Raw genomic sequence first — 25,714 nt, forward strand, 5'->3', positions numbered from 1 at the left:
AGGGGGTAAACAGGGGCCGGGCCGGGGTACGGCGGGGCCTGCGTTGGGGGCTCCGTGGGACGAGGTCCGGGGCTCGCGGTGCTCCTCCGGCTGCTCCTTCCGCGTGTCCTGCGCTGCCCCCTGCATGGATGGAGCCTCGCAACTTCCAGTGCCCGCGGCGCTCGGGAGGCCTGACAGGTAACGGTCCCAGGGCCGGCCCGAGCCCGCGCAGCGCCCCCCGCCCTGTCAGCGGCCCCCGTGCCCGGGGCGGGTGGGTCACCGGCCCCGCGTCCCTTGTGTCCCTTTCCTGACGGTGCCCCGCTGCTCTCCCTCTCTTTCCTGGCGGTCACCCCCAGCCCAGCTCCCATCCCAGGCACTCCCCACACCTCTGTTCTAGGAGCCTGAGCCCATCCCCATTGAGACCCCCCCGCTTTACCCATCCCCCCCATTATCCTCCCCTTTATCCCCCCATTTATCCATTGCTTCTCTACCCTTCCCTTCCTTTATCCATTCCCTCTTTATTTCTTCCTCCCCTTTATGCAGCCTCCCCCTTTATCCAGCCTCTCCCCCTGCTAACAAGCACCTCTTTCCCCTTTAGCCCTGATGATACCTGTATCTTCTGGCTGGTCCTGCCCCCTTGCCAGGTTCAGCCTCTACTTCCTCACTCCTCATTCCCCCTCCTGCATCTGGTGCTGCCCTGTCCTCACTTTCTCCTCCCCTTTACTAAGGGCTGACTCTGCCCTGCTTGCCTTTCCCGTGCTAAAGTCTTCCCGTGGAGCTTTCAGTGAGTGTCCTGCAGCCCTTTCCCTTGGGAAGCGGATGAGCCTTTTCTCTGCCAGCGTCTGCTGCCTGAACTCCTTCCTGCAGCTCCTGGACCATGTGGGTCTTGCCATTAGCCTGTTACTTGTGCTGGGCTGGTGAAGGGTGGCTGGAGGATGGCTGAGCTATAACCACCCCATGGGCATAGCAGAGTTGTCTGGACCCGGCTGTCCTCTTCTGCTGGCTCTGTCAGCTCTCAGATCTACCTCTTCTCCTGCCCACCTCTGTTGTAAGCAGCTGCTTCCTCTTTTGTTGGCTGGCTCCATCTGTCCTGAGGAGTGACTGCTGCTCCTGGTGACTCCTTCAGCCATAGCAAAACCTTGTTCTGAGGTGTCTGCTGCTCACCAGGTCCTTGCCTCTTCTTTCTGGAGGTTTGTTAAAACCAATCTCTATGTATCTCTCTTCATTTGATCTGTGACCTCTTGGAAAATCAAGGTAAAGAGGAAAGGGAAAATAAGTGGTGAGGTTAAAGTTGGGGCTTAGGTGGTGTTTGAATGGGTGATGTCATTTGTGGATGCTTCAGGGCAGGGTCAGAGCAAGCTTCCTTTGGGATGAGCTGTGTGTCTGCAAGGCTTGGAGCATGCAGGGTGCTGCTTTTTTCTTCAATGACCTTGAGTTTGGAGACTGGGAAACTTGGGCTCATCAAACAGTGAGGAGTTGGGTTGCTCATTTAGTGTCGCTCATTCAAGAATGATCGCCAGAACTCCATTTGGAAGTGGACTTTTCCAGGAGCTGAAAGGGCTCGGAAGGTACTGTCAGTGTCAGCCCAGAGCTGGAGCCTGCAGAGATCTCTGCCTTGTTAATTTTTGACTGCAGGTTTAAAGGCCGAGTGTTGCGAAAGTTCTTCTGCCTCTGGAGCTTTGCGTTACAGGAGCAGAAGAGGCCAGGAGTGACCTGCAGCTGACTGCACCTCTCTGTGCTTCTGGGTGCAGTGTGAGGACACTGTCACTGTGGCTGAGGTGACAGCTGGAACTAGAGCCCAGGTTTTGAGTCCTGCCTGGGTGTTCCAGGCAGGTTGAGAACAGTGAGGGATAACAGAAGGTTGTCCTGCCTTGGAATTGAGTGCAGAGATGCCCTTGAAGGGGGAGAGAGAAATATGCTCCAGTGTCAGCTAAGGGTCATCATCCCTTATGTGTAGTCAAAGTGAAGCTCCTTGTGGGGTCATCACTGGTAGCAATAGTGCAGATTGATCCAAAATTGTTCTGTGTCACTGGGACTTAATCCTCTCATTTCAGCATGAGTTGGTTGAGCAAGTTTTGTTCAAAGACAGAGAGCTGCATGAATGGGTTAGGAAACAGTATGTCTAAAAGTTAGGGGTTTTGCTGAAAGAGGAGCATCCTATGCCAATTTACATGCCTTTACTGATAACAAATGGCCAGAGGTTTCAAAGGAGCTTTGTGAAGCCTATAGGTGGATGAGAAATTGGAGTCACAGTTGATTCTTGTCAAAATACTGATGTGTATTTTCCAGAAGACCTACAAATCTTGGGGCATTTTATGCTTTATGCCATGGTCAAGTCATAATGTAATTAGAAACTTGTTCTACATGTACAGTGGTGTGGTCAATATAGTCTTTAGCATTAGGAGCAGCCCTGGGAGAAGGACTTGGGAGTGTTGGTGGATGAGAAGCTCCCCAGGACCCATCAGCGTGGCATGAGCCCGGGACCCCCCCATGTGCTGGGCTGCACCCCCACAGTGTGAGCAGGAGCTCAGGGAGGGGATCCTGCCCCTCTGCTGTGCTCTGGGGAGACCCCCGCCTGCAGTCCTGATCCAGCTCTGGGGCATCAGCACAAGAGGGACGTGGAGCTGCTGGAGGGAGTGCACAGGAGGCCACGGAGCTGCTGCGAGGGCTGGAGGAGCTCTGCTCTGGAGCCAGGCTGAGAGAGCTGGGCTGGGGCAGCCTGGACAAGAGAAGGCTCCTGAAGGGGAGTCCTTAGAGCAGCTCCAGTGCCTAAAGGGGCTGCAGCAAACCTGGAGAAGGGCTTTGGACAAGGGCCTGTAGGGACAGGCCAAGGGGAATGGCTTTAACCTGCCAGAGGGGAGACTGAGATGAGCTCTTAGGCAGAAGCTCTTCCATGTGAGGGTGCTGAGGCGCTGGCACAGGGTGCCCAGAGAAGCTGTGGCTGCCCCATCCCTGGCAGTGTTCAAGGCCAGGTTGGACACAGGGGCTTGGAGCAAGCTGCTCTAGTGGAAGGGGTCCCTGCCCGTGGCAGGGGTTGGGGCTGGATGAGCTTTAAGGTCCCTTCAACCCAAACCACTCTGGGATTCTATAATGCTTGTTTCATATAGGATCTCTACATGTGTTAACTCAAGAACTAAGTAACTGTCATATTCATGGTGTGCGTGAGTCAGGGATTGCGACCACTTGTAGCTAATGGACAATGTCTGATGTGGAAAGAGACAATTTGGGACTTCCTGTGATGCCACGATCATTTCAGGTTGCCAAAGTCTTTGCAGTGGTGGAATACCTGTAGAGCAACAAAACCCCCCAGCTCTGTGAAGGCAAGAAAGGCTCTTAGAGTCTTCTCAGCCAAGCATATACAGCACAGCCTTGGATGCTGGTATTGGCATCTTTAAAGTCAGTTTTGGTTTAAACTCTGGCTTATTCCACTTTGTCAAGCACAGGGTTGATTTTGTGGATGATCTTCTTGATCTATATCTTTTAAGAAATAAAGTTAAGATGTGTTGATGAGCTGTTCAGAACACCTCTGAGTTACTGACAGTGACCTGTCCAGAGAGTTGGGAAGCTCCACAACACATCTATAACCCTAAAACCACTCGTATGTGCTTTGCTGCACTCCCCTGGCCAGTGGGAGAAGGTATCAAATGCTATGGCAGAGGAGACCTGGTTGACAAGCAAGAGAATTTGAGTCTTTCTTCAGGAGTGGTAGGTTTTGAGAGGGTTGAATGTTTGAGGTCTCTTTGGGGTCTAAAGAGCAAAAGAAACCCAAACTGCTCTTACAGAGGAAGACAAGCAGGCCCTGGCAAGGAAGAAATCAGCTGGATGCTGCCTGGAGAGGGGGACTGCAGATGGTGGTTGGAAGTGTTGTAGGGAAGCTCTAAGAAGAGTGAGACACTGAGATCTGCTGGAATATTGTCCCTCATGTCTCTTGACAGTGTACTTTGTAATAATGGGTCATTCACTTCTCTGGGAAAAGTTGGTTAAGTGTCACTAGTCACTGGTCACAAGCAGTGGGGTTGGGTGGCTGGTGTGTTTAGTAGGGCTACAAAGAGGGAGGGGAGTCTTGGGATATCAGCTTAGAGGTAAGAATTTCTTAGAGTCCTTGGCCTGAGGGCTGAACTGTCAAGGTGTCACAGTGATGGAGGGTCTCTCTGCCCCGTTGTAGCTATGGATGGAGAGAGCATCTCTGTACACTGGAGGGTTTGGTAAGGAGGGCAGTCTGTGGGGATCCAGCCCAGGAGAAGGGAAGGTAGAGGCTTTTTAGCTGGAAAGGATATCTGGATTCATACTGTTGTGGTTTAAGCCCAGCCAGTAACTGAGAACCATGCAGCCACTTGCTCACTCTACCCCTTCTTCCTTCCCCTGCTCCCAGAGGGATGGGGAGGAGAACCAAAAGAATGTAACTGCCTTGGGCTGAGATAAGAGCAGTCCAGTAACTAAGGTATAACACAGATCACTGCTGCTGCCACCAATAATAATAATGATAAGGGAAATAACCAGGGAAGAGAATACAACCGCTCACCACCTGCTGACTGGTACCCAGCCTGACCCAAGCAGTGATCTAGCCCTTCCGGGTAACTGCCCCCAGTTTATATACTGGGCATGATGTGCTCTGGTACGGAATACCTCTTTGGCTAGTTTGGGTCAGGTGTCCTGTCTCTGCTTCCTCCCAGCTTCCCCTCCTCCCTGGCAGAGCACAAGACTCAGAAAGTCTTTGGTCAGAGTAAACATTACTGAGCAGCAACTAAACATGAGTGTTATCCGTGCTGTTCCCAGGCTGAAAGTCAAAAACACAGCACTGCACCAACTACTAAGGAGAAAAATGACTGCTACTGCTGAACCCAGGACACATCCCTGCATGCTTGGTCTATCCAAACCTGGAGCTGCTTTTTTGAATTAGCAGTTCTCTGTCTTGGAGAGCTTGGCAGAGAATTGTTCCTGGAAAGCACATCCTCATGGATATCTCCAGCAATGGAGCTTATCCAGCCCAGCTGGCATGTGTATGTAGATCTGGCCTTGGAAACAAGCAGCAAGGGGTCTCCCCTGTGCTTACCTCTGTGCTGCAGAGTCCAGAGGATCCACCTGCCCTTGTGCTGAGGTGCTCTGCTGCTTCCTCTCCCTCCCATGCTTGTGAGCTCTTCAGAAGGCAGTTGGTGGTGTCTGCTTATAGACTCCGTCTCCATGCAGAAGCAGAACAATACCTATGGAAAACCAGAGGCCAAGTATCAAAATCTGACCACTTCATCATCTTACTACAAGAATTAGCATGAAATACTGATGATCAAACACAGTCATGGTGCTGCAACTTGCTGTTAACCCTGGGAGGGAAGCAACTCTTGCTTACCATGAGAGTGAGTGAAGGTAGAGGTGCTTAAAACATGAGGTGTCCTCCTGGTGTCTTTCCTGGAACTACTTCTGGAGTAAAAAGAATATGGATTAAATACACTTGTGATGAACTAATATGTAGGGAGTAGCTCAGTTTCAGGCTGACCAGTGGATGCTGGGGGAGTGTGCCTTTTGTCTGCGTTACATTGGATTGATCCTATGGCTACCCTGAAAGTCCTGCTTGGAAGCCCGCTGCAAGAAACCTGGCTTTTCTGTTTGTTTGGATGGTGGTTCTTGCTGTCTATAGGTCTAACAAGGTTTCTGTGTTCATGGAGGAGCCAGCTGTGTTAGGAAAGCAACTGAAACTTCTACCTGGAGCAAACTCTGCTGTCAGGAAGAATGAACTCCTGGTGCTTCCTACCCATGGGGAGATGCCTGTGTATGCACACTAGCAGGTTTTGGGAAGCAAATGGAAGCTGAAGCCCAGGGCTTCGGAGCTCCTGGGATGCAGGAACTTCATGGTTTCGCTGTGCACAGCAGGTCTGCCTCATTCTACAGGCTTTAAATTATTTAGCTTAGTGCATTAAATATGGAATTCCATTAGGAGGGTGGCAAACTCTCATTCCTCCTGGGTATACAACTTTCAATAATCACCCCTTTCCTAGTGCTAATGTAATTGGGTGTCCAAGGGATGGCACTTGATGGGTGGCTGATTCCAAAGACACACTTAATGTCGTTTTTGGGGGGTTGGTTTTTGGCTGATAATCAAACGTAGTAAATGAGAGAGGAGAGGTGGCCACAAATATCAATGCCTTCTTTACTCACGGTGTAAGAGGTGGTGAGGCACTGGCACAGGCTGGACAGGGGTTGAACCAAGCTGCTCTAGTGGAAGGTGTCGCTGCCCGTGGCAGGGGGGTGGAACTGGATGAGCTTTAAGGTCCCTTCCAACCCAAACCAGGCTGGGATTCTATGAGTGGACACAGAATGGTTGGAGGCAAGCTGTGAACCAGATGCTGCCCTGGACTGGCAGGGTCTTTGGCACAGAAACATGGCTTTTCTAGGCTGAGTAATCCTGGAGTTCTGCTTGGTGGGTATTCCTCTGCAAACTCAGGATGTTCTTCAGTCTTGCATTGCTCCTTCTCATCCTCGAGTTTCTTCAATGAGACTTTATACAAAGCTTTTCACTTCTTAGCCACTGCTACTGAAGTACTTGACATTGTATATGACTGGCCTAAGGTTTGTATGCCTGCCTTTACTTTCTTCCTGTTCTGTCCTGCAGGTAATTAAATGCCCTCTGTGTGGATCTTTGCTCTGGTGGCATGCTTGGATGTACAGCAGCTCTTCCGATAGCTTCTTTTTGTCTGCCCCATCACAAGAAGATGGCAAAAGCAAACATTACCAGAGACATCATCCACAGACAGATCAAGGTATGTGTTAGCCAAGTGTTGCTCCTGGTGAGTGGACAGCACATAGAGGATTGATGTTCATGGCCTGGGAAATACTCGTGGTGTTGCCTTTACTTCTGAAAAGACCTCTGCTCTTTACATATTGATAAGCTGTGTAAGAAGCTTAAGAGAACAAATACATAGGACTTGTTACTATCCTTAATGAAGAGGTAGGCTGAAGTATGGCAGAACAGGAATATAGCCCTTCTCCCTAGCAGGAGCTCCCTGTGCTAGTTTGACATCAGCAGGTACGTTCCTTTTGAGTACAAGGATGAAGAGAGGAATACAGCTACTTGTGTTTGAGCACCAAAAGGACCCTTAGCTCCCCACATGAGCTTTCTGTCTGCTGCTTTCTGTGTTCTCTTTGTGTGATCTTGCCATCAGAGGTATTTTCTGACTGCAGTAAAGCTAATGATCTGTCTCAGTCTTCTGGCTCTCTTTCTTCACAAAGTGCTGTGTTGCTTCCTCTGTATAGAGAAAAACTTGTCCTGTGGTCGCATCAGTCATCTGATGGCTGCATTTGGTGAAAGATCTCTTAACATGAAAGGACCAGCTACAGCAGACACAATAGACAATTATTGCTTGGACTCGGAAGCCTTAAATCACTTGCAGCTTTGCTGGTAATCAGCATTCATGCAAGTGGGCTGGTAGTGGCCAGAATAAGGAACTAGGAACTTGAATTCTCTCTCCACTTTGCTGTTTGGTACCACACTTTGTGGTATAAATTTGTGATTTAATCCATGTATAGAGATTTGTTTTGCTGCTCTAACAAGGAAGGGATGGGTCTGTGCTTAGAGCCTTAGCCTGGCACTCTTTCACACTCTCTGCTCTCTTAGACTTTGATGCCTGACCTTGGGAAGATTTCTAAGTCTGACACTTCCTTGTAGGAAAAGCAGAATCCCACAAACCTTAAAGCCACTGGGGTTGCCGTAACAAGGCAGTTAGAACTGCTGCACCTTGCACTGTGCCTAGGAGTGTTTTGGGAATGTTATCGTATAAAAAGTGATTTGTCCTACAAAAAGCCTGTTTTGCTTCTCCTTTCCCCCTTTCTTTCTGTCTCCATTTTGTTTTCCAGTAGCTTTTGCTGTGTGGAGTTCATTACTTCATATGGGGCTGCAGAGCTGTAATGTGGTGTGCCAGTTCTCTGTGACTGCTAGCATGTTCCTAGTCCCTAATCTAATGTTTAATGCCGGTGCTCCCATCTCTAAATGGTGCTAATGAAGACTTAAGTTATCTTCACCTGAGTGTAGCATGGCACGAGATGAGACCAAGGAATGAACCTCCTTGGACATTATATGTTCCATTCAGAATATGACTTGCATTCCCTGTTCCTCAGGCCTGCCTCTGCAGTTGGCCTTCTTTCATCGAAGCCATCTGCTCATGCATCTGCAAAGCCTGTGAGATCACAGGGGAAACAACTGCCCTGCTTTTCTTCACCTTCATTTGTACTGACGCAGTCCTGTGGCAGCTGCTCTTCTCCCTGTAGAACAGGCTGTGCTGTGGCACTGCAGCTACGTGCTCCCACTCCAGTCCTGCTGAAAGAAGCCATCTCTAAAGGATGCTGTCCAGTGATGTGCCCTAGTATTTGCCCTGTGGTGGTGGTGGTGCTTCAGGGCAGGATCTGTGCAATGACAGACGTCTCCTGAGCAGCTGTGCTTTAGTACTGCAGTGGCTGCTGAAATCCTTGCCAAGAGATAATGACAGGCATTGCCAAGCTCTTTTGTATCTCCTGGTTATAGCTTGAAGTAGGCACAGTATTCTGGCCTAGTGTGGGCATCAAACCTTGTCTTGGCCACACAGCTGGAGCTTAGCAATGAGAAAAATGTCACTTTAAACCAATTCAGGAGCAAGAATTACACACTACCTATGTGGAGATGATGCAAATGACGTCTCCTTCCTACTGGACAGGTACTTGATGCTATGGATACCCCAATACTTGGCAAGGTCCCAGCTTGAGTTTTGAACCTTCTTTTAAAGGGCAAAAGGAGTGTTTTGTTTGCTGTAGTGAGTGTGCTGCTTGTTTGCCTCCCAGGAGAGGGGTGCACTGGGCTTCGAGCGACACTATCATGTCACCGACCCTTTCATTCGACGCCTGGGCCTAGAAGCAGAGCTGCAGGTAAGTGGGTTGTGCTTAAAGAGCAATCAGGGCTACTTGTACAGCAGGAGTATATGAAATTCTCTCTTGTATGGGATAGATGCTGATTACTTAGTCCCCTAGACTGCATTAGAGCCAAGAATAGCTCAGTGAGAGCTTGTATGAGCTTTCTGCATTACCTAACACACACCTACAAGAGCCTTTAACGAGTGTGTAGCAGCTAATCCCAACAGTGGTGCCTGAAGAAGGCAACTGTCAACTGTTCAAGACACTCAGCTGGAATGTTGAAGAGGGTAATGTGTTGCCTAAAGAATAGGTTGTTGTATTGCAGTCTGACACGGCTTAAAAAGATCTTAAGATTCTCTTGGTTTGGGGGAGGATGGATTCTTTTGTTCCCCTTTTCAGTTGCATCTCCTGTGTTAAACACTGCTCAATGCTCCCTTAGTCTTCCCTGGGACAGCTGTTAGTTCATTTGGATGGAGATGGGTTATACAGTCACCCAGCAGCAAGGTGCATCTGCAGGAGTTACCAGAAGTGCATTTCCCGTGCATTTCCAGAGAACCTGTACATGTAATTTGTCAGCCTAGCCAAGGGCTTTGGAAGCAAAGTCACCTTTCCATGTGTGCAGCAGGAATTTCTCTGTAGCCTCTGAGATTCAACTGCCATTTTATTCAACACTACCTATTTTTGGCTTATTTATTTCATTTTGCCTGTTCTAACCCAACTGCTAGAGCATGACTTGAGGTGCTTATCTGCTATGTGGGTGGGTTTTTCCACATTGGAACAAGCTGTTATGTGTGGGGAGCTCTCTGTGTCCTTGTCTTGGAGCAGCTCTGTTTGAGAAGTCTGAAGTTTGTGTAATCCTCTCTTCCCATTATGTTTTCTTCCTCAGGGTCACTCTGGGTGTGTCAACTGCCTAGAATGGAATGAAAAAGGAGAGTAAGTATGTGGCGTGACTCAGGGGATCAACCAACTGATAACCGCAGGTTCTCCCAGGAGTAAGATGCTTCCCATTCCTAGTAAAGCTCCAGCTCCAAGTTTTGAACTACAGTAGAGCTCACACTTCAAAAGCAGTTTTATTTTGTTAAATAGATCTGTATATTATTAGAAATGCCCTTTTGGTGACTTCAGAAGGGAAATGGTCAGCCTAAGAAGTGGAGATTGAAGCCTGCTTCTCTTCTCTTAAATGGTATTATGGATTAAAATGGAGCTTTAGGATTTGCCCAGCTGGTGGTGACCCCACCCCCTTCCCAATGCTCTTAAAAGCTTCTGCTGGGGGACAAATACATAGGGAAGTGAGGTAGAGCACTTAGTCCTCTGCAGTTTTAGAGGGAAACTAAATACAAGAGCATTATCTGCATGAGAAATGACTGGGTGTAAGGAAGAGCATGTATTTCTTGCTATGCCTCTCACAAGATCCCAAGTCTGATGCTCTTTAGAATGACTTCCCAGTAAAAATGTGTTCTTGAAAGAGATCTGGCTACACGGAAGTAAGTTTAAGCAAGCTGATGGTTGGGGATGTCAAATGCTTTTGCTTCATTGACACAGATGTAAAAGCAAACAGTGCCTTGTAATGTCACTGCCACACCCTGCACTTAGTGAATCACTACATGAGCCCTGGCTTGGGACTGCTTGGGCCCATCCGAAGTCCAGGAATGAATGCCTTGGCTTGGGTTCGGGGATGATGTGGAGCAGTTCATGCAGCCAGGCTAATAAGCAAAAAGGAGGCTCTGCATTTTGTTGTTGACCAGATGCTCCTATTGTCTTCCCCTGTGCCACTGGAGTCTGTGCTGAACCAAAACCCACTGACTTTATTATCTATGGAGTTGCTGTTTGGCTAGTTTAGCTCCCTAAACTGGCTCAGTGGATGGGTGCATGGGGAGCAGCAAGAACACATAGCTGAGAACAGAGAGGGGAAGTGGGCTTCTTAGAGCTGAACTAACTTACTGGGTGCCTGTGGTCAAAGCACTGCAAGAAACTGGTCACAGCGTAGAACAGAAGAATACATGATGCATATTTCTCTTCTGCTTCTTTTAGCTTGTTGGCCTCTGGCTCTGATGACCAGCATACCATTGTCTGGGATCCTCTGCACCACAAGAAGCTCCTTTCTATGCACACAGGACATACTGCAAACATCTTTTCTGTCAAGGTATATCATTAGATAGAATGAACAACTACCAAAATGAGCAACCTGAGCAGCAAGAGAACAGATCCTTGCTGGGAAACATTTGCCTGCAAGCAAATTCCCCCACCCCAAAAAACTGGATTCAGTATTGCTAATGCTAGCAAAAAATACCTGCACTTCTTAGGTTGTGCAGCTCCCACGTTTATCTCATGCTCCCTATAAAGGCAAAGGGAATGATTGTAGCAGATTAGGATGTGTGATGTGATGAAGAGACTGTTTTGTGTGCTGCTGTAGCTGGTGCCTCCTGAGTGTGGGTGCGTTGCGACGTAGGTAAGAACCCAGGTCATCCTGTGTTCCGAAACCTGTGGGAACAGGCTCAGCACTTCAGGTTTGAATGTCAAATGTGTCTCCCAACAGTTCTTGCCACATTCAGGGGATCGGATCCTCATCACGGGAGCTGCAGATTCCAAGGTGCATGTCCATGACTTGACCGTCAAGGAGACCATCCACATGTTTGGAGATCACACCAACAGAGTTAAGAGGATTGCCACAGCTCCCATGTGGCCTAACACCTTCTGGAGTGCAGCAGAAGATGGGCTCATCAGGTACAAAACTCTTGTTGTTCTACCCCAGAATGAACTGGATTAGTCTCCACTGCAGTATACGTTATGCACACATCTGTCTCTCTCTGAGGAGCTTAAGCTCATTTCTCCCTTTTCTGGCACTGGAAGGATTCATCTTGAAATGTAGACTCCTCTGATAAAGACTCTCCTCAGCTTCTCTGTTTTCCTCTACTGCAAAGGGAGGCCAAGAAAGGAGCAGCCACGTTGAGTGGAAGGGAGATGCAACACTGCGCAATGTTTTTCTCCACAGTCATTGAGACTCTTCAAAGAGTAAAGTTACTATGAGATTCTGTTCCACTTTTCATACAAGCATACACCAAATGACCTGAAGGACACACATGGAGAAATGCATGTTCATGCCTCCCCATACTCAATAGACAAGCTAAGCCCTCTCTTAGTGCTGATTCTGTTACCTGGTGGCACGGATTGACCCTCTCTTCCCTTTGCAGACAGTACGACCTGCGAGAGAACAGCAAACGTTCAGAGGTCCTCATAGACCTCACAGAGTACTGTGGGCAGCTGGTGGAGGCCAAGTGCCTGACGGTCAACCCGCAGGATAACAACTACTTGGCAGTGGGGGCAAGTGGCCCCTTTGTGCGGCTCTACGACATACGCATGATCCACAACCACAGGTATTGGCTCTTCTGGGCAGACAGGAGTGGTCCAGGGATCTGTTCAAGGCTTTGGTGGGAAGGGGAAAGACAGGGAGCAATGTCTGGGGCTCACTGTGAAGTTCTGCCCAATCTGTGTGGTGTGGAGCAGGCTGGTGAGCGCACAGCTGTATAAGCAGGAGGCCTTGCCCTTGTGTGTGAGCAAGAAGTGTCAGTCTAGACCAGGCTTCCAGCAGTTGAATGCTGTGGTTATAAGGCTGTTCTTCTTTCTGGCTAGGAAAAGCATGAAGCAGAGCCCTTCAGCTGGAGTACACACGTTCTGTGATCGACAGAAACCCCTCCCGGATGGCGCAGCACAGTACTATGTGGCAGGTACTGGCTAGGGGGACACTGATGGGACTTAATGCCTGAAGAAGTGGAGTTCTACGCATGACAGAAGCACTGCTTGGAACAGTTCTCTGATACAGGGATGGTCCATGGAATAGCAGTTTATTTCACTTCTATGCTGTGAATTCTTGCTTATGGTACCTACATAACAGGTTACCTGCATATGTTACCTGCATAACACTCCCTGATTTGGCAGTGGTGTGTGGTGGTGAGCTGGCCTTACTTCTTGGATAACTGGGGGGCTATAGGTTTCTTCCTGGAACTGGTCCCAGTAAGGCTGCTGTTCATTGTCATCACTGTCTTTCTGGCACAGAAGATAAGTGGATTGCCCTCATTCTGCAGGTGAAGCATCAATGCTGCAGTATCTGGGCAACAAAGGTGATATTCTCTCCAGTACTTGTTATTTACTACCTTTTTTTCCCAAAAATGTTTGGTTTTTATCAAACTCTTAGACCAGCATGTTCAGCAGACCAATTCTGACAGTCTTGCTGCTGCTGAGCCCCGCTAGAGGATTTCTTAGGTCTCCTGAATTGGTCATGCAACACATCTGCTGTCTGAAGCAAAAGAACTTGCGTGTGAGCTGAATATTTAGGAGCTTTGGGTTGGTGGTGCTAAGGGCTCTATGAAGGGAGTCTGATGAGAGGGTTGAGGATGGAGGTATTTGCTTGCAGATGGCCATGAATCACAGAGGCCAAATCCAAAATGAATCCCTAAAATTGAGAATTTACTGGGTTCTGCAGGCTTTGTTGCTAGCAATCTAGTTGTAACCCAATCTTCATATGGAGATGGCCTTTCAGAATTGATATCTAGAGTTTGTGAAAAGGCAGCTTTGCACATTTGTGTGTTTTCATAGAATCATGGAATGGTTTGGGTTCAAGGGACCTTAAAGCTCATCCAGTTCCAACCTCCTGCCATGGGCAGGAACACCTTCTACTAGACTAGGTTTCTCTAGCGTGGTCTTGAACACTGCCAGAGATGGAGCAGCCACAGCTTCTCTGGGCACCCTGTGCCACTGTCCCACCACTTCATGGCAGAGGATTTCTTCTGAAGATCTAAATATGGTGGCTGATGGAAGGATTCAGTAAACATCAGGAGGAAATGGAAAATCACTTCATACATTGCTCTCCTACCAAGCCCCTGTAGAAGGGAGCAGCTGGGGTGGGACAAAGACAACAGCTGCAAGTGAAGCTTACGTGTATGGACCATTTCTTTCCCCAGGGCACCTTCCAGTAAAGCTTCCAGACTACAACAACAGGCTGAGAGTTCTCGTGGCCACATATGTCACCTTCAGTCCTGATGGCACTGAGCTTTTGGTCAACATGGGAGGGGAGCAGGTAAGGAGGCAGCTGGAAAGCTTCATGTGGGGCTGTGTGTGTTGGGTCACCACATGTTGTGTGTTTAAAAAGGGTTGTAGCCACTTCTCTGTGAGTCCTGTGATTGTTTTTTAACCTGCTTTCTGATTCATTCAGCCTAAATGCCTAGTGTTAGGGATTGATTTGTTGTGCTGCCACTGATCAGACTTGAACCACATTCTCTTCAGGTTTCCCAATTCCCATTTTATCTTCTGAAAGAGGGAAAAAAAAACAGTTCTGGAACTGACCCGTGCAGTCCTAGAGAAGATTTCATAACTCATTCCTGAAACATCAGACTGCTTCTGTAATAGAATCTAGTAAATTAAGGAACTTATGGAAGCAAAGGCCTTCACCTGGAATCTTGATTGCCTTAATTAGAAGTGATATTCATGGATCTTTGTAAAGCCTATCAATGAAATGAGAAAATCCTCCTGCCAGCATTCATCCGCATGGATGAAGTAGGACCTTCGCTTGTCCTCAACAGATCTTTCTCACACGTGCGCTCATTCTCTTTGAGAGAAGATGCTGGGTTAGATGAGTTGCAGCTCTGAGCTGAGCTCTCAATTCCTATCCCAGTGCTACATTAAGGCTTTGCAGGGCTGCTTTCCAAGCTTCTCAGGAAATCCTGGTTTCGTCTTAGAGACACTTTTGCCTTGGTTTAGGGTTTTCTCACCTCTTCAGTAAGACAAGGCTCCTGTTTTTCAATGTTCTAGTTTCTGAAGCCATTGCTGGAGTGAGACACACCACCGGTGCTGCTGTCAGCCTGTGTGTACCCAATCTTTAACCAAGGTTCCCAGTTAGAAAACTGGAAATAGTAGAATGCAGGGTGGAAGTGAATACCCAGCCAGCCCTGTGTTTCTGTGACTTGAGCAGCTATGTGTCACGCACTTTTGTCTCATTCTTTTTCTTCATTCCTTAGGTCTATTTGTTTGATTTAACATACAAACAGCGACCGTACACTTTTCTCCTCCCAAAGAAGTGCCACACTTCAGGGGGTGAGTATGATGCTAGCGTGGAAGTGAGTGAAAGGCAGAGGGAAATGGTGTACTACACAACTCTTTTCAGGGGTCAGCCCAGTCTGGGCAGGAACAAGGAAAATGAAGCAGGGGTTGGCTGTTGCTGGGTTGTTTCTGCAGTGCAGTTCATACTCTGGGTTCTAAACCCCTTCTGGAGAGTGACAAAATGTGTGTCTTGAGGGGAGAAGTGAGCTGTTGCATGTGTGAACTAAGGAGAATGCTTAAAGCTGCACACAAAGAATAAAGTAGACTTCATAGAGGGTTGAAGACCTCAGGGGGAAGCTTTGTGGACAGGCAGGGAAGTGGTATATTGTTTAAACTTACTAGTAAAATGTTATCCCCTCATGTCTCTTATCCCCTCCTTCACCCATTAGGAAGGAAGAGAGAACAATTTCTTCCCTAGTCTAGGAATTGAGGGTTGGAACTAAGTGATCTGTAAGGTCCCTTCTAACCCAAACCATTCTGTGACTCTCTGAATCAGGCCTGGCACCAACATCCCTCCTGGTGCTGAGACAGTTGAATCAAAGTAATTTATTTGATGAGCAAGTGTATCCAAAAGCCTTTTTATTCTTGGCCCTGTTTCTTCCAGGGCCTGTTTGTACACACAGATACTGCAGTGCTCAGAGCACTCTGGCACAGTTTGATCTGTGTACTCAGTGTGCTTTAGGCCTTAATCTAACCCTCACATCCTGGTAGCAAACACATGCCCTGCCTTTCTCTTATGTCTTGAATGCGTGTGGGTGATCTGGACTGTGGTATCTGGTGAGGTCAGGCTTCCACTGGTAGGACAGTGTTTGAACAGGCTCACAGGGGTGCAGCAAATGCTCCTCCCTGTTGGGCACAGAAAGTTCAGGTACAGGCAGTGGGAGTACAAAGGCTGAGGTTCATGTGCATGCATGTCTGTGCACACTGCAGTCACTGAGCAGTGCAGTGCATGGCTTGGAGAGTGGCCCCAGTTTTCCAGGCTGTGAAGCTGCAACAGAAATGCAGGTTGTAGCCATTTAAGCTGAGTATTTTGGGTAGAAATGGCAGATGATGTGGCTGCACGACCTTCAGAGGGTTACTTCAGCTTGTAACAGCTCCTGGAGCAGTGGGGTAAGGAAAGCACAGAAGGCAGAAAGCATGTAGAATTCCTTTCCTGAATTCCTCCAGTCATTCTACTCCTCCTTGTTCTATTAAACATAGCTCTGTGATTCTTTATCTGAGTGAATCTAAACTAGAAAGTTACTGATGTTAATAAACAGTTCTGCAGTGTTAAATATCAGGCTCTTGGTGATTACATACTAAAGACTCAGTCTGAAGGCAGTTCAGTTCAAGCTGCCCTCTCTGTACGTACTTTGTTCTATATGCATCTATTTTCAAGCATTAGCTTGTATAATCCCCATTGATGCATAGCATGGCTGTGTATTTTTGGTGTCTTTCCTAACCTTCAGAAGTGCAGAATGGCAAAACCTCTACCAACGGAGTGTCCAATGGCATCCACCTCCACAGCAACGGCTTCCGCTTGGCTGAAGGAAGAGCACATGTGAGGTAAGGGGCATGAAAGTCCCTACTGGTTGTTCTTGTCCCCCTGTATTGGAGGGAGCTATTTGATTCTATGGTTCTTCCTCTTGCCATGGTTAGGTGCAGCTAAACAAGGGGTGACGTGCGGATTCACTCGGTGTGTTGACTTGATTGTTAAGTTGCCTCTGTCCTAGGAGCTGTATTTGCTTCTGGTGTGAACAAGAGTCAGATCAGCCAAGAGTGGCCTAGGAGAAATGTTGTCCATGAGGATTTTTCCCCTCTTTATAATGAATTACTGTGGACAAAATGAAGACATTACTTTTCAGGCCTGGAAGCAGAGTGTTCTTAGTTGTTCTGACCTGCAGAAACTGTGTCTTGGTAAATGGGAGAGGCTGTCAGGTCCAAAGAGCTTTGCTTCCATTTGCCATTGTTTAGGGGCATCTGCCTGCTGCAAACTGAACTGAAGCAGCCAGAATTGCTTTACGCCAATGCCACTGGAGTCATTACTCCTGCAGTCTGCATGGTTGCTAGGAACGGGTGGAGAACCCTCCTCTATTGTTCCTGGGGCTCTCTTTTAAGAGCAGAACGCAGCTGGGTGAAGCAGCAGCAGACTGGAAGCACATCTTGCTGCCTGCTTTTCCTCCGGCTGATGAGCCACAGTTAAAAGTCAAGACACAGTTGCTTAATACCATATATGGGTAGTCTGGGTTCTACAAAGTCACTTTGTTCGATGTTTTCAGCTTGTTTCCTCTAGATGGCCCCTCCAGCACAGCAGCAGAGATGTAGCTGGAATGGTGGGCTGCTGAGCATGGGCCTTGTGCAGCTTGGGATGCCTGGTTTCCTGCTGAACTGGTGTTCTGGGATTGGCGATGTTGTTTATCCAGTCAAAGCAAAGCTGTCTGAGGGATTAGATGCTTATAATACCCACTGTTCAATTGTGGGTATATGTCTGTCATATAAATGATGGTCAAAAAAAACCTTCCTCCTAAGTCCAGTTTATGCAGGTACAGGATATCTTCTGCCTTTGTCTGACATTTCTGGTATTAGCTAATGCTTGCTGGGACTTATTAAGCTAGAACAAAGCACTGCAGACAATTAACTGGAGTTCACAGAGCATGTGAGACTTACCTGTGCTCCTTCCTTCTTTCTCTTCAGTCCCCAAGTGGAATTACCTCCATACCTGGAGAGAATCAAGCAGCAAGCCAACGAGGCCTTTGCTTGCCAGCTCTGGACTCAAGCCATCCAGCTCTACAGCAAAGCGGTCCAGAAAGCCCCCAACAATGCCATGCTGTATGGAAACAGAGCTGCTGCCTACATGAAACGCAAGTGGTAAGGAAGCAGTGGGTGTCAGAGGTGACAGAGATCTGGGCAGCACTGATGCCTTATCCACTGTACAGAACCTTTGTGCAGAGCAGGGTTGGGGTTTTTGGATCAAGTGGGTCACCTCTGGCATAGAACAAGGGGATTGCACAGCCGCAGATACTGCACAGGCAAGTACAGCTGGTAGTAGCTCCTCATTTTGCCTACTGGCATGCTGAGTAATGTTCTGTTCCTTTCCTGTTTCAAAAGAAACCCAAAATCCACTTCTGAGTAACAGCATTATGAGTGTCTGAAAGGGTGTTTGCATTTCTTTGGATAGTTCTGATCTGCATTAGAGTATGGCTCAAAATCTGCTGGCAACAGATGAGGTAATGGTTATAGTGTTTTCTGACTTCATCTCTCATGATAGAAGATTGTTGTAGGGCTGCCTGGAGTTGCTTTGCTTGCTGCTTTATCCAGGTAACTAGTACTGCAGATGATCAGGCGTGACCTGGTGGTTCCTGTGTTAGCCCAGCTAACCCACCTTCCCCTTTACTGAAAGCAAACCCTTCTGAGGGATGTGGGGAGGTGGCAACTGGTGTCTCAGAGTCTGGGGGAGGTTCTGTCTTTACTGTTGCAAGACACACTGTTAGCCTCTGCAGTAGGTAATGTCTTCTCTGACCAACAGCCAGAGCTGCATCTGCAAGGTACACCTGACTTATTTTAGTGTCTGTCCCCTTGAGCAGAGGAAGACTGAGCAGAATGACTTGCTATGAACATAGTTAAAATAGCTGTGGTCCTTCATCTCCATTTGCTTTGTGAGGATATCCTTCTCCTCTCCCTGCTGAAATCCCCAGGATGAATTCTCCTCTCTTCTTGCCAAGATAAAGAGCAGCCAGCAGTTGTTGTGACTGTTGGTAACTGGCCTACTCGCTGTTTTGCAATAGCAGAGATTTGGGAGCTGCCTCAAAAAGACCTCGGTGTTCAGAGGGAGAAGAACAATAGGTTGGGATTAAGGAATGGAAGGCAGAAGCTGAGTGCTGAGCTCATGAATGACGTTTTCCTTATAGGAATTTTTTTTCCCCAAGGATGTTGGCAGATCTGAACCTTTCTGTGTGTCAGCCCCTGCTTTGCTACAGCTTTCAGTAGCAGGAAGATATGAAAATGTATGCACGATGGGTTTCTGTGGTGGGCAATGATTAGAATTTAAATAGTCCTGAGCTGGAATCTGCTCGGGTATAGGAAAGACTGGACAGTTTCCTGCTGCTGGATGGCAGAAGGTGATGGGATGTTGCTGAGTAGCTGGACAGTGACCCATGCTGAACTCCTCTGTGTCTCTGAGGTGTGCTTTGTGTTCACAGCAGGAGCTGTGCAGGATGCTGCAGGTCTTGCTTTGGCCTCATTCTCTGAGTAACACAGAGACAGATCTCCCCCCTTGCTCAGCTCCCCTAAGATGCTCCTGGTATCTGCAGCACTTCTAAAGCTGTCCTCTTAAAATCTGCTTCTAAGAGCCAGCTCCATCAGTATCCAGCCCTGCTTTTAGCTGTCCATGTTGACAGTACTTAGCTGATTCAAACCTATAACAGTGGGAGAAGTCAGGTCCTGCTTTACATCTCAGTGTTTCTACACCAGTCTCTTGGGCTGGCTGACACTGGGATTCAAGGTTGGAAGGGTTTTGGGGGATGGCAAAGTAGCTAATAGTCCGTTCTGCTCTGAACTGATGAGACGCCCATCTGTGTCATCCAGTTCCAAACCCCTGCTACAAGCAGAGACCCCTTCCACTAGAGCAGCTTGCTCCAAGCCCCTGTGTCCAACCTGGCCTTGAGCACTGCCAGGGATGGGGCAGCCACAGCTTCTCTGGGCACCCTGTGCCAGCGCCTCAGCACCCTCACAGGGAAGAGCTTCTGCCTAAGAGCTCGTCTCAGTCTTATGACGGCTAAGAATAACAACGTTCCACCAGCAATGGTGATCACTGGTCAGCAATAACAGATCCTGTGGAGACCTGGCATTCTCTTAAGAGAAGGTCTTCTCCATGCTGCCTCTGGACAGTTGAGGCTCCGTGCTGGTGCAGCAGGCATACAGCCCTGCCTGACTTCTCAGCCTCTGTCAAGCTGAAGGGAATGCCAACATGCAAAACTCAGCAAGTCTCTCCTGCTTCCAGAGCACAAGCAGAGGCGTTCTTATTCCCACAGCTCTGGAGCTTAGGGGAATCAAGCATAGCCTCCAGGAACTGTACCCAGGATATAAATATCCATTATGATCCCAGTCTGCTGTAACACTTACTTCCAAAACTTAAAGCTTTTTCCTCTAAAGGTGAGAAAAAACTGCTGCAGTAGAGATTTCTCCGTCAGGGTGCTGAAGTGTGCTTCTGTACCTCCTTCTTGAAGCCTACAAGTGATTGGGAGTGTGGGCAGCAAAAGATGCTACCACACTGTGTGTCCACAAAGGGGCACGCGTGAGCTGCCGTGCTCCGAGGAGGCCCTGCTCTCCTTGCAGAGAGGCCTTGTGTCTGCTTGGCCAGAGGGCTGGAGCATCCTCCATCTTCAAAGGACTTCCCGAAATGTGTTCTATCCGTCAGCTCTGCACAGTCGGTTCTAAAATGGCAGGTCAGGACTTGCTGGGTTTCCCTGTGTGCTCACACTGCAGTCAAGGATCAGATGGGGCCCCTGAGAAGCAGTAAATGGTATTAGCATCAGAGGTTGTGGGGTGTTTGAGTGCATAGAGAGAGCTGGAAACAACAAGCTTTGAAGTGAAATGAGGGCTGGGAGCAGTGGTGGGAAATGTGTGCTGGGAATGCTTGGGCTGTCTAATCCATGCTCCCTTTTCTTCAGGGATGGGGACCATTATGATGCTTTAAGAGACTGCCTGAAGGCCATATCCTTGAATCCGTGCCACCTGAAGGCCCATTTCCGCCTTGCCCGCTGTCTCTTTGAACTCAAGTACGTGGCAGAAGCACTGGAGTGTCTGGATGACTTTAAAGGGAAGTTCCCAGAACAAGCACACAGCAGTGCCTGTGATGCACTAGACAGGGACATCAATGCAGCCCTCTTCTCCAAGAGCGATAACGGTGAGTGCCAGTGCCTGCTGTGGTGCTTCAAGGTTATACTGCAGTCTAATGATGGGACAAGGAATGTTCTCCTTAAACTGTCCTTCTGAAGTAAAACTCCAATTGGAGAGAGAGATTGATTGTTCTTGTGCACAAAAACTGGCCTGAGCCTGTTCTTTCCTTGTGCCTGGGCCTGGTTTGCTCTTGAGCAAGACTGTGATAAAAGGAATCTGATGTACCCAGGAGATAATGCGGAAGGAAGCTTGTGCTCTAAGCCCTGCTCCCTGCTGGAGTTGTCCTTAACTCTCCTATAAAGCTCTTGGGGTCTCCTGGAGTGCTGTTTGCTTTGAACATGTTCCTCCCCCAGTTGTGATGAGGGAAATCTGTTGTCCTTCCAGCTGAAGACAAGAAAGGGGGTGGCCCCATCCGGCTGCGAGCCACAGGCCGCAAGGATTCCATCTCGGAGGATGAGATGGTGCTGAGGGAGCGCAGCTACGACTACAAGTTCCGATACTGTGGCCACTGTAACACTACTACCGACATCAAAGAGGCCAATTTCTTTGGCAGGTATGTGGCAGAGTGTAGGAGGGATGCAGCAGCAGAATGAAAATGCTCCCTTCCGTCAGGTAAAGCCTCATATAGCCCCATGTGACTGTTCATAAAGTGATGCTGACACTGGTTTGCAGGGTTGAGAAAGATGACAGAAACCCTCCTCTCTGTGTGGTTGCATGAACAACAGGTTCAGTAGCAGACCCATAGAGGACCCAGTTGGGGTAGCATTTCAGACAGTCCATTTGGGATTGAAAACATGAATCCCAGGGATGGAGGGAACCAACACAGGAAGCTTTATGTGGATCTGTGAGTGTGAGGGGTGGCAGCCTGCTGATTATAGAAACCAACTGAGATTCTCATGTCTGCTAGAGACTAGCTGTGGCTCTAAGCTGTGATCTCCAGCCTCTGCTCCTCTCACCCTAGCAATGCGCAGTACATAGTCAGTGGGTCAGACGACGGCTCCTTCTTCATCTGGGAGAAAGAAACCACCAACCTTGTTAGAGTGCTGCAGGGAGACGAGTCCATCGTGAACTGTCTCCAGCCTCATCCCAGTTACTGCTTCCTGGCTACCAGCGGCATTGACCCGGTTGTACGACTGTGGAACCCCAGGCCAGAGGTAAGAGCTGTGCTTGGTAAGGTAAGGCTGTCTTGGTGTCATGAGATGTAACACACACTGGGCTTTCCCACTGGGATCTCTTAGGAGCTGCAGCAGCAGTAACCTCTTTAGCCCCAATTTGGTGCTGGCATTGCCTTGCTGAGTTCTCTCCCTTCTTGTGTTGCAGAGTGAAACCCTGAATGGCCGCGTGGTGGTGGACATGGAAGGTGCTTCCCAAGCTAACCAGAGGCGCATGAACGCAGACCCACTGGAGGTGATGTTGCTGAACATGGGGTACCGGATTACAGGACTGACCAGTGGTGGGGCTGGAGGCTCAGATGATGAAGACAGCTCAGAGGGGCAAGTCCAGTGCCGGCCCAGCTAAAACAGAACTGCCTCTCCTCCCTCTTAACTGTCTGGCTGAAAGGGAACCTAGTTTCCTTGGTCCTGGACTTCCTCTGATGAATGACTGCACTGTTTCGCACTATGCACAGAGTAGGACAAGCTGGCAGGGGCAGGAGCGGCCATCTCTAAACCATCACCACCACCTTCTCCTCCTCCCCTCATGCTACTGAGCAGCATGGCAGTGCAGTCCAGGGTTTGCCTTTAGTGGAATTTAGTCCCAACAGGGGTCTTTGAGTTGTCTGTAAGCAGTGTAAGCTGGTGATGTTGTTTTCCAGAGTTGCTGTATGTTCTGGTACAGGGTTGGCTGCATTCATTCATTTGCAGGGGGAATGTGAAATTCCTGAATAAAATACAAACCTAGGGCAGGGCTTATGGAATGAATTCACTGCAGTGAGCTTGATCTTGAAAGCTTGACTCTGCTTTTGTGCTGCCAGCCTGTTTAGAGGCCCCTGGTTTAGGGTTGTTGGCCATAAAACACCTCGTATGTCCCATAACATCTTTCTTCTGGCTTTCGTCTCTTAACATTTTGTCACCAGATGTAGCTGTGTTGTGTTAAGGACTGGATGTTGCCCATGTTGTCCCTGGGCATCTGTCTTAGTTGATGGATCAGTGAAGGCACTGAGTATGCGCAGCTCAGCAGGGCAGGGGGTGCTTGCCATGGAGAAAGGTGACAGCAATGAGAGTAGGTTTGAGCAGAGGCTTAGGACTCATGTAGCTGAAGCTACTGAGGAAAGGGGCTGGTCTCTCCATTGCCTAAAACGTGTGTACCTGTGTTCATCTCCTCTCCACATCCCCTGTCCTGGAGCTGAGAACGTTGCCACAATGTACATGTATCTAAAGTGTCAAGCTTTTAGACGGCAGCATGTGTGTGCAGTCAGCTGTTCTGTCGTGGCCAAGGTGGGCCTCATTGGGCTGGCATCTGATGGGTTAGTGGTTCTCTCAGGAACCCTCTTCCTTCTTCCTTCTCTCCCGACATGGCTGCAAAGCCAGGAGTGCACCTAGAAATACAGCACTGCACTTCCATCCTTTCCCCTGTCATGTCACATGCAGCCCTGATCTTCCCTCCTGCAGTTGCCAAGCACTAACTATCAAACAGATCTTCCACAGCTGTGCTTACAACCGGATCCGAAGAGGTTGTTTTTTCTAGGACTATCAACTAAGACCAAAGAGCCCCTGGAGATCTTCACTGCTCTGTGCTGTCTCATATCTCTTCCTGCTGAAGGTCTGAACATGGACCCCTTGGTCCCAGGGGTGTGAGATGTGTGTCTGGGAGTGTGTGCGCATGTGTGTGTGCTGCATTAGGGCTGTTCTTCCATGTGGTGCAATCCCTGGTCTTCCTGTTGCTGCTGTGGATGAGAGGCCTCCCTTTCCTCCTCTGGCTGCCAAGCACTGATGAGAGAGACTGCACAGTTCTGGCTGATCGAGGTAACTGCTTCCTCTCCCTTCCAGAGCAGTCTTGGACATAAGTGAGCCTTTTACAGGAGGGAAAGAGGCCACAGAGCCTCGTAGCTGCAGCATCTCTCCAAGGACACTGCATCCTGCACAGAGAAATCCCCCAGTGGAGTTAACCAGGACCAGGTCTCTACCCCTTAGACAAAGATGTCTATCTGCTCTGTCCCGGGTGGCACTGAGCCCTAGTGACCCCCAGCCTTGTGGGAGCATGGTCCTTACCATCTGGGCACTGCTGAGCTGTGAGGAAGGCTGAGTCAGCCGTTCTTTGCTGGAGCAGAGCTCTCCTGGGACAGATCCAGATCCTCACTTGGCTCTGAGGGCATGGTGTAGGTGTGCCTGCTCACTCCATGTACCTGTGTGGGGTTCACAAGGTGTCCCAGGTGTACTCCAACACTCGGTGCTCTTCCCAACCCAGAGACAGCAAAAAAACTCTTCTCACTTGGGTGGCTCTTTGCCATGGTCTGGCCTTTTCTTTCCTTGCTTCAGGCTTCCCTCTTTTTTTTGCAGCCTCTTTTTTTCTCCTCTTCTCCTCCCACTCAAACTTTGTTTTCCCAGCTTTCAGGAGACAACGTCTGCACACTTTGATTTCTAACCGGAGACACCAAGATTGGAAAGCTCTGAAGAGAACAGGCCTCTCCCTCCCCATTCACCTTGTGCTGTGGCAGCTATTTCTTGTTGGGTTTCCCCTTGTGAGCTGTGGGAGAGCTGGAAGATTCCCTGCCTCTGCAGTGGGTTGCTTGTTGTTAATGGCTGCTTTGGTTTAAAGATGAGGAATGATAATGGGAGAGAAGGGGAGAGAACAACCTTTCTGCCTCTGGCCCCTTGTCCTGGGCAGATTACCTGCTCTGTCACTTGATAATGAGGGCTTTGTATTTATTGGTGAAGAAATAAAACCCATGCTGGGGAAGTAGGGAGAAGATGTTGCTTTATTGACCTCTGCTGTTTACTTCAACCCCCTCTTTGGGAAAGCTTCTTCCTGCTCTATCTGGTTAACTCTTTCTAGGCTGGGATATGCAGGGATGCCTCCTCTATTTTTGTACTCTAGCAGCGAGCTCTCTGTAAGGAGAGCCCAGGATTCTCTTTAGTAGTGCAATGACCATTGCTTCTCGCTTTTCCAAGTACTAAAGGTGATCAATCATCTCGTAAACTCTGCCCCTGCAGTTGTAGAAGTAACACACAAGCCTTACTGCCCTCGTTAGAAGGAGCAGAACACTTGATTCTCTGGTCCTGGAAGAGAAAGGGTTAAAGAGATTAAACAATTCTTTCTTCTAGTTTTTTCTTGGTGTCATTTTGTTTGGGGGATTGATCTGCCTTTGTTCTACCTTTCTGCTCTCTGGAAGTGGATAGGGAGGGAGGAGGGAGGCCTGGTGGGGCTGGGTGTTGTCTACTCAACAGGGCTTCATGGGAAGCTCCAGAACTCGTTTGGAAGCTGTGGTGGCTGCTGGGTTAGTGCTGATACTGGTTTATCAGGTGTGGGAGCTTGGCTCTGTCAGTGCAAGGAGGCTGGGGTTGCGTTCAGGAGCAGAACCCACCTCTGGCTTGGTTCAGAGCCAGAGCTGCGGATGTTGGGGTGAGGAGGAACAAGCTGGGGCTTGCTGGGGAGGGAGAAGTGACGCACATGTCTGACAGGGAGAGGAGTGGTGTAAGATGGGGCTGGTTTCTCTGAGTCATGTCTTGTCAGGGTGGGGGATACATCTGATCAAATCCTCATGGAGTCCCTGCTGAACCCAAGAGTTAGAGGTGAATAAAGGGGAGGCAAAGAGCCAAGGAGGGAAAATGGTCCCATCTTGCCTTGTAGCTCATCTCAAATAGCCTCATGCCCTGAGGAACAGAGCCCTGGGGACTTAGGCTGTGGGTCACTGGCCTGAATCACCACATAAGTAAGAGTTTGAAACTCACTTTGC

General features: G+C 48.8%; 1 protein-coding gene across 1 annotated transcript; it reads left to right on the forward strand.

Moving 5' to 3' along the window:
- WDTC1 (WD and tetratricopeptide repeats 1) lies at window positions 1-25,081 on the forward strand. The gene is made up of 16 exons (XM_057402460.1): window positions 1-177; window positions 6,584-6,731; window positions 8,782-8,865; window positions 9,737-9,783; window positions 10,882-10,993; window positions 11,387-11,574; window positions 12,042-12,224; window positions 12,481-12,575; window positions 13,809-13,924; window positions 14,862-14,937; window positions 16,392-16,488; window positions 17,617-17,790; window positions 20,592-20,827; window positions 21,205-21,373; window positions 21,782-21,974; window positions 22,141-25,081. Exons 2-16 carry the CDS (start codon window positions 6,624-6,626, stop codon window positions 22,336-22,338), a joined length of 2,076 nt encoding a protein of 691 aa, XP_057258443.1. The 5' UTR covers window positions 1-177; window positions 6,584-6,623; the 3' UTR covers window positions 22,339-25,081.
- Window positions 25,082-25,714: the final 633 nt, after the last annotated feature.

Source organism: Pezoporus wallicus, unplaced genomic scaffold (assembly GCF_028554395.1).
Source record: "Pezoporus wallicus isolate ANWC-B61680 ecotype Strahan unplaced genomic scaffold, APGP_CSIRO_Pwel_v1 contig_13161, whole genome shotgun sequence".
Taxonomy (NCBI): domain Eukaryota; kingdom Metazoa; phylum Chordata; class Aves; order Psittaciformes; family Psittacidae; genus Pezoporus; species Pezoporus wallicus.

What these genes read in the sequence shown, in the direction of transcription:
- WDTC1 (XM_057402460.1), top strand. Translation starts at nt 6,624, where the DNA reads ATGCTTGGATGTACAGCAGCTCTTCCGATAGCTTCTTTTTGTCTGCCC. An exon ending in GCCTAGAAGCAGAGCTGCAG is followed by an intron (nt 8,866 to 9,736) that starts GTAAGTGGGTTG and finishes TTTCTTCCTCAG; the next exon opens with GGTCACTCTGGGTGTGTCAA. An exon ending in GAATGGAATGAAAAAGGAGA is followed by an intron (nt 9,784 to 10,881) that starts GTAAGTATGTGG and finishes TGCTTCTTTTAG; the next exon opens with CTTGTTGGCCTCTGGCTCTG.